The sequence below is a fragment of the Rhea americana genome, unplaced genomic scaffold, assembly GCF_003343005.1.
Source record: "Rhea americana isolate MKP2758 unplaced genomic scaffold, rheAme1 scaffold_577, whole genome shotgun sequence".
Taxonomy (NCBI): Eukaryota; Metazoa; Chordata; class Aves; order Rheiformes; family Rheidae; genus Rhea; species Rhea americana.
The window spans coordinates 1-7,339 of record NW_028186731.1 but is presented as its reverse complement, the minus strand read 5'-3'; the positions used below and the strand labels follow the sequence as shown (position 1 = coordinate 7,339).

The 7,339-nt window shown below is 58.8% G+C and overlaps 1 protein-coding gene across 1 annotated transcript in view; it reads left to right on the top strand.

The window, feature by feature from the left end:
* BICRA (BRD4 interacting chromatin remodeling complex associated protein) overlaps positions 1-7,324 on the top strand; it is a 16,121-nt gene extending 8,797 nt beyond the window's left edge. The window contains exons 6-14 of the mRNA XM_085319227.1: positions 52-192; positions 1,259-1,481; positions 2,240-2,367; positions 2,947-3,072; positions 3,275-3,336; positions 3,463-3,611; positions 4,118-4,212; positions 4,809-4,911; positions 5,418-7,324. Coding sequence (XP_085175353.1) covers positions 52-192; positions 1,259-1,481; positions 2,240-2,367; positions 2,947-3,072; positions 3,275-3,336; positions 3,463-3,611; positions 4,118-4,212; positions 4,809-4,911; positions 5,418-6,634 — 2,244 coding nt within the window. The 3' untranslated portion in view covers positions 6,635-7,324. The remainder of the gene's footprint in view (positions 1-51; positions 193-1,258; positions 1,482-2,239; positions 2,368-2,946; positions 3,073-3,274; positions 3,337-3,462; positions 3,612-4,117; positions 4,213-4,808; positions 4,912-5,417) is intronic.
* Positions 7,325-7,339: the final 15 nt, after the last annotated feature.

The window sequence follows — 7,339 nt, the reverse complement described above, 5'->3', positions numbered from 1 at the left end:
CCGCACGCCGCCTCCCCGCACTTCCCGCTGCCCTTCCCGGCCCCYGGCAAGCCCCCGACCCCCACCCAAACGCTTCACCTAGCCGCAGAGCAGCCGCGCAGCTTTCCGATGCTCCCGAGCCAATTCCCAACCCTCTCGGCAATTGCAAACCCCGCTCCTCAGCAGAAGCAAATACTGGACAGGTTCCCGCAGGTAAATAAGTGCCGGCAAAGCTGGGAGTTTCGTGCTCGGTTTAGGCCGGGAGCCGGCGCGTTGCGGCCGCAAGCGAAGCAACGGCGCGAGCGTCGCGCCGAGGATCGCCGGGATGAAACGCAAAAGCCGAAGGGAAACTCGGTCCGGTCCCTTCCACGCGCGYGTGTGCTGGCGCCCAGGGGCTGCCGCCAGAAAGCTCAAGCACCCGCTGCTCCGCTCGCGCGGCAGCGCTGRCGTCGGTTGCATGGGGGTTTTGCAGGTTTTTGTTCCGTTTTTAGATGGCGGCACGCTGGGGGACGGGGTTGCCTCGGCATGCYGTCCGTGGCGGCGCCGAGCCCGCTCGTGAGCCGCCGCCGGCGCGGTAGCCTTGCTCGGTTTAGCCCTCCTGSGGCGCATCTCCTCCTCCGGTGCGTTTTCGCTGTGGATGGCGTCTCGGTGCGTTCCCCGGCTTGGCGCAGRCGCGTCCGCGCGGGCGTCGGGCCGGGCCTCTCTCCCCCGAGGGCGGCTCCGCGGCGGCTTTCGAGCAGCGCGAGGCGAGGGGAAGGTGCTCGTGACGGCAGAAGCGACCCGGCGCGCCGCGGCCCGAGTCTCCGCGTGCCGAATCCCGGGATGCCGGTGCTCCGGTGCGGGGCTCTGGGTCTGCCCTGGGTTCTTAGGGACCCGTGCAGTTCCGGGTAGCAGAATATCTGTGATTTAAGTGGATCAGGGACTTGCTAATGAAGTACTGGAAAAAGCCAAGCCTTCAAAACCGCCCTGCAGTTGTTTGTTTTTACTTTGGGGGGGGGAAGGATGCGGGTCAGGGAGCGAAAAGGGCAACACTTGAACTCGATTTTCATTTATCAGCATACGAATTTGAAACAAATCCCCCACGAAGGGGCCTGGCTCACTCACRGCAGCGCGTTCCCGGGCCACGGGCTCCGGAGGAGCCCCGTGCTCCGCCAGCGCCTTGCCAGCGCTCCCCGCGCCGGGCGGCAGCATCTGGGGTGTTGGATGGACGCAAAAATAACCCGAAGCGGGTTCGGAGGCCGGTTTTTCACCTTGTGCTTTTCTTCTCCYTCCCGCGCAGGTGCCCCAGGGGATCATCCTGCAGCCGAAGCAGCAGACGGCCCCCGGCCAGGCCTCGCCGGCGCTGGGACCCTTCGGCGGCCAGCCTTCCTCCTCCTCCGCCTCCTCCGCCTCCTCCTCCTCCTCTTCCTCCTCGGCGCTGCTGGGCGGCCCGGGGCAGCCCGCCGCGGCGGGGGGCACGCCGGCCCCCAGCCCCGCCGCCGCCGCGCCGCCGGCCCCCGCAGGTGCGACAGCCTCTGCCGGGCCGTGGGGACGCGGGGCGGCGCCGGCCCCGCTCGGAGCTCCGCTTGGGGCGGCCTCGCTCGCGCGTTGGGTTTACGTTTCCGGAGGGCTTGACGGAGATCTCTGCGAAGGCGCCGGGCGCGTTCGCTCCTCCTGCCCTTTCGCGCCGCCGCACGTTTACCTGCTGCATCCCGAAAGCAGCTGACAGGCGCGTTTCTGCCAGCTGCTCTTAGGGGGTTTCACGAGCTGAGCGGGAGGCCTGGCCTTAATCATTTCTCAGGCCTTCCCTGGAGTCGGGTAACAAAACTAGTTCATGGCACGCAAAATAAGGACCACAAATTTCATTTTTTTATATTTTTTGCAAGCAGAAAGCAATAACCCTATTTACGGGCGAGCAGGACAGCTCGTTTRGGTTTGATTTGCTCAGCCCAGCCCTGAGCCCCCAGCGCACCGCGTTAGCACGCGGTTSGGTTCGGGGGATCTTCTCCTTCCCCTCCGCCGGCTGCGTGCCGCGCGGGACTGCCCGCCAACCCCGACCGGGCTCCGGCAGCAAACCAGATTTTCCAATRTTCTCGAGGAATCGTGACGGTGCCGGCGCCGCGGTGGCTCCGGAGGCCGTTTGCGCTGGGAGGACCTCGGCGTGGCCCGCCGAGCTCGGTCCCTCGGGCGGCAACGTGCCGCGTGGCTCCGGGCCGTAATCCTTTATTGTCTAAACTGGAGCTGAACAAACCAAAACGCTGCCGTGTTTCCCGTTTGCCAGGTATTGCTGCGCCGGTCCCTGCGGAGACCAAAACGTTCCCGAGTGTTTCCRCACCTCTCTCCGCCGGGAAGGGGGCGGCGGCCCCGGGGAAGCCGGGGACAGCGCTTGCTCTCCAGCAGCCCGTCCAGGTGAGAACCTGTTTTTAACGGTTTTCCCTTTTTCTTCAGAGCTTTCCCATTTTAAAGCAGGTGAAACCTGTTGAAATTCCACTCCGGCTTTCCAGTTTTTATGAGAAAAGGAGAAACTAATTTGAAGCAACTGTTTGAATATTGCCAATAGTTTTCACTTTTAAGTACTGTGAACCTCTGAAGGCACTATAAAAATAATTACTGCCATCAATATTAACTGCCATCAATATTAATTTCAATTAATACTGAAACCTCTGGGGAGGGGAACTCTGTTCTTCCTCCTTAAGGGAATTGATGTACTTACCAATTTATTTAATGATATGTGAAGGCTGTTGATACAGATTTCTGGAATTACAAATCAGAATAATAATTTTGTGCAAAAATGCAGTTCAGACTTGGGYGTTTGCACCCGAGCGAGAAGGAATCCCGCTGCAATGCCGTCTTTCACCAGTGACCGGCGGGGTCTCGGCAGGCCGCTTCCGCCGCGCGTTTTGGCGGTTCATTGTGGTTGAGCACATTTATGCTGGCATTCCAACTAGGAAAAAGAAAAAAAAACGCACCTTTTTGTTCCTTCTGCAGCCTAAGCCTGGAGTGATTAGCTCCATCTCAAGCCTGAGCCTTGCGAAAGGTCCCCTGCAGATCCAGGTGGTTGGGAAAGGGCTGTCGCAGCTGCTGCCCTCGGTGCCCGTGCAAGCCCAGCAGCTGGTGAGCGTGCCGCCGCGCGCTGCGGGTGCTCCGGAGCGGGGGGCTGCAGGCGGCGCAGGAGAGAAAACGGGGACGCGGGGGCTGCGAAAGGGGCGATTTGTCCCTCTGCCGCGGGCGGCGGGTTTCTCCTTCAGGCCGTCGGCTTGAGTCCGGCGTGGGGCTCGCGGCGGCGTCTCACGCGTGCTCCTTCTCTCCTCGCCAGTACGACAGCAAACTCGGAAGCCTGAAGAAAGCTCCTACACTACAGCCCAGCAAAGAAGCCTGGTGAGCGTGGCAGAGCGGTGCCGGCGGCGAAACGCGCGGCTAGCGACGAAGCGGGAGCGTTGCCCGCGCCGCGGCTGGGCCTGGAGCAAACCCCGCAGCAGCTTTATCCGTCCTCTTTGCTTTCAGCTTCCTGGAGCAGCTGCATAAGCATCAGGGAGCGGTTTTGCATCCCGACTATAAGACGTCGTTCCGCTCGTTCGAAGACGCCTTGCAACGGCTCCTGCCCTATCACGTCTACCAGGGGATGCTGCCCTCCGCCCAGGACTACAAGAAGGGTGAGTTGTGCGAGYGGGCCGGGCCTCGCTGGTGCTGCCGTACGAGCTGTGAGGAGAGTAGCTCTAGGTTTGGAAAAACAACAAGTGCACGTGCTCCGGAAAAACAAAAATTCCCAGGGCGGCGTATTTGAAGTTTGCTAGGGTTTCTGACCCGGGTTTTTTCAAAGCTAGATTAAAGCAGTTCCATCACAGCCTCTTTATCTTCTGAGATATCACTGAAACAGAGCCCTTAGCTTTTGATACGGGCCCTAACAGTCCTCTGGGGTTTTTCATAGCAGCGAAAAATTACATTGAAATCTTTGTTCAGGGTCTCCTTCAGGTGAGTTGACTAAAAAAGCTGTCGCAGAGAGCCACCCGTCCTGTGTCTGCGTTCGCTTTGGCACGTGGCCTCTTTCTGCAAGGGAAAAGTTTAATTTCGGACCCTAGTGGATTATTTCCAAGTGCAGCTGCACTCAAAAAACCTGCGCAAACTCTCCTCTTCTCTCTCCTTCCGCTTTTCCTCGCAGTGGATGAGGAGTTTGAAATGGTGTCTACCCAGCTCTTAAAGCGCACGCAAGCTATGCTGAACAAATACCGCCTGCTGCTCTTAGAGGAGTCTCGGGTAAGATCGATTCTCCGCGGTCTCCGCTCTCACGGGTGCGATATCGAACAGCCGCTGATCTAGCCCAGGCTGCTCTGATCCTAGGCGGCACCGGTTCCGAATTATTGTAGTACCCTTTGCCYGGCGGGACCGCGTAACGGTCTAAGGGCTCTGTGCTGCCCCGGGGAAGTCGCTGGCAGTCCAGCGATTTTACTTCTACAAGGGCAGCAGCGGGAGGAGAGCTTTTTCTGTGTGTGGCCAAACCCTGTGCTTGAGAATAACCAATGTTGAACAGAAGGTAACTTTGTGCTGAGTCTTCGTTTCTTTTCTTGGATGAGGATGGCAAAATTTTGGAAGAATAGTAGTCTAATAGCCTGCRTTAAGGTGGTGATTTGTTACCAAAACGCTTTCGGACGCACGGCTGGGGCGTGCGACAGCTCGTGTGCAGCCTGGCGCGCTGCACTGAGGCTGCTGGCCCCTTCTTCTGCGCCGCAGCCCCGGCCACCGACCCCGCGGAGGGTCGTCAGCTCCACGCGGCCCCGGCTTGGGGCCCCTCTGCTCTGTAACGAGCCTTTCTTCCCTTCTTCTCTCCCCAATCCCATGTTCGTGATCTGCAGAGAGTCAGTCCTTCAGCGGAGATGGTGATGATCGACCGCATGTTCATACAGGAGGAAAAGACCATGTTAGCGCTTGATAAGCAACTGGCGAAGGAGAAACCAGGTGGGAGACGAATGACGCGTTCTTTTCATCCGCCTGCTGCCTGTAATCGTGCGCTCTCTTGCGCTCTGCTGCTCTTCAGGGGCTGGACGTGATGCTGTCTTGCTCTGCGACWCCTGAGGCAGCGCTGCCTGTTCTGTAGTCTTCCCCATCCGTCTTTCTGTAGCAAAGGTCTCGGCAGCTGAAGGATTACTTTATGCAATTACTTGCGAGGTTTAGGCTCCTGACAAGTTACTTATGCTTCCTGGCTGCCTTGGAGTTTCTTTATGTGAGAGGTTTGTGTTAAGTTACGGCTTTTTTCCCCGGTGATGTACATCTGCTTGGCTTAACTTGAAAGCACTGGACGTGTCTCTGAAACCAGGGGGGAGAAAGATCTGTTTAGCTGAGGAAAGAAATTTGAAAAACAAGCGTGCRTTTTCTGTATAGCATGAGCAGCTGATTTACGGGGACCCTGAAACGTGGTTCCTCGTGGGCTGGTGCTGATGCCCGGCRCTGTGTTTCTCTTGCAGACGAGTACGTGTCTTCGTCGTCCCGCTCGCAGAGCCTTTCCTCCTCGGTGGCTCTGGCTTCCGCATCCAGTGCTGCGCCCGCTTCCGAGAACTTGAAGGTGCCCCCAGTGCAGACCGCCACTCAGATCAACCCCACCAARCTGGTTATCAAGCACAGCGGAGGCTCCCCGTCGGTGACATGGGCCAAGGCTTCGCCTTCGTTAGATGGCGACGAGGATGCCTTGCCCTCAAGGAGCAAACCCCCGATCAAAACGTACGAGGCCCGTAGTCGCATCGGCCTCAAGCTGAAGATCAAGCAGGAGGCTGGGCTCAGTAAAGTGGTCCATAATACCGCTTTGGATCCCGTTCACCAGCTGCCGCCTGTGTGCAGAGTCATCAAAACGACTGACCAGCACGCTTCCGGCGCCGCCGCCGCCACCACCGCCACCGCCACCTCCACCGCTGCCGGGCAAATGAACGGGACCGTCGATCACGTAACCTCGGCTCCTGTGGAGAAGAAGCCCATGGTGACCTACTGCAGGCTCCCTCTTCGTAAGACTTACCGAGAGAACGTGGACGCTTTCGTAGCGGATAAGCCCTCCGACGCCTGTCCGAAAGGTAGCGCCCCGAAGGCGGATAAAATCCCCAGCACCCTTGTGATCAAGCAGGAGGACGGATCCAGGAGCGTGATCACCTCCCACAAAACCCATGACAGCCCCACGGCGGCTGCCGCAGAGAAGAGCCGGCCAGAGGAGAGCTCCAAGCTTCTGTTCTTCAACAGAAGCGACGCCCGCTCGCTCGTGCTGCAGGACAGTCCTGCCCCGCAGAAGACCGATGACTCTACCAGTGGCCTTATGAAGGAACTTGCGGAAGTCGAGGATGAGTTTTATCACGGGATGATAAAAACGGAGCCGCCTGATCACAGCTCTGGCTCGGAACTCACTTGGGAGGTGCCCTTGCCCCCGGCCAAACGCAGGAAGTCGGAGTCCTTCGACGTGGATAACGCCAGCTTCTCCAGCGACAGCCCCCAGGACGACTCCCTCAACGAGCACCTACAGAGCGCCATCGACAGCATCCTCAACCTGCAGCAACCTCAGACTGGGGGCCAGAACATCCGGACACCCTCCTCCTCTTACAACTCCTCCTCCTCCCCTTTCTCCTCGCCTGTCCACCGTACAGACACTTACCTTGCCCCCAATCACAACGGTGGCCTTGGAGCAAGGACGTTAAACAGATAACAGAAAACCAAACGGAGCAGAAACTGGACTATGAGCAAGGACCGAAGACGAAGCTCTTGCTGGTTGGATACGGTTGAGCGCCGCGGGGTGTCGTCGGTGCCACCTCCCGGAGACCCGGTTGTGTGGGCCTGGGACAAGCGGAGCGGGGAGAGGAGGGTGTCCTGATGATGCTTCATCCGAGTGTTGGCGGGATGGGTTTTAGATGTTGTAAAGTACGAGCTAAGGCTGGATTTCCAATACACTCGTCTCATCTAATCCGCGGCATCACGGCAAGCGAGAAGCAGCCGAGCGCTTGGGGGTGGACTGGTGGGGCCCGTAGGTATTGTTGGCTGTGTAATTTAGATTCTGTAACAAATTGCTAATATGAATATCTGATCGGTCTATTTTCTCTTTCCCCCCACCGCCCCCCCGGCTGTCTTTAATCGTGCAGCGGATTGCTAACGGAACCAGAGGGAGGCCAAAGAGGACTCTGCAGTAATTGCCCCAGAGGCAAAACTTGCTGTTCGTTTTTTAAGTTATTGCAAATATCGCCCGGGCTTTTGGACCCTCTCACTGGTCAGCAAAGGGCAGGGAAAAAGCAGAAATAAAAGCAAAGCCAAGGCGAGGAAGGCAGCACACACGCTGATCGCTAGCGCGGAGGGGCAGGGCAGGGCTGGGCAGCCCGAGGGCAGGCGGCGGCGGCGGCCTCCGCACCCCGCGCGCCCC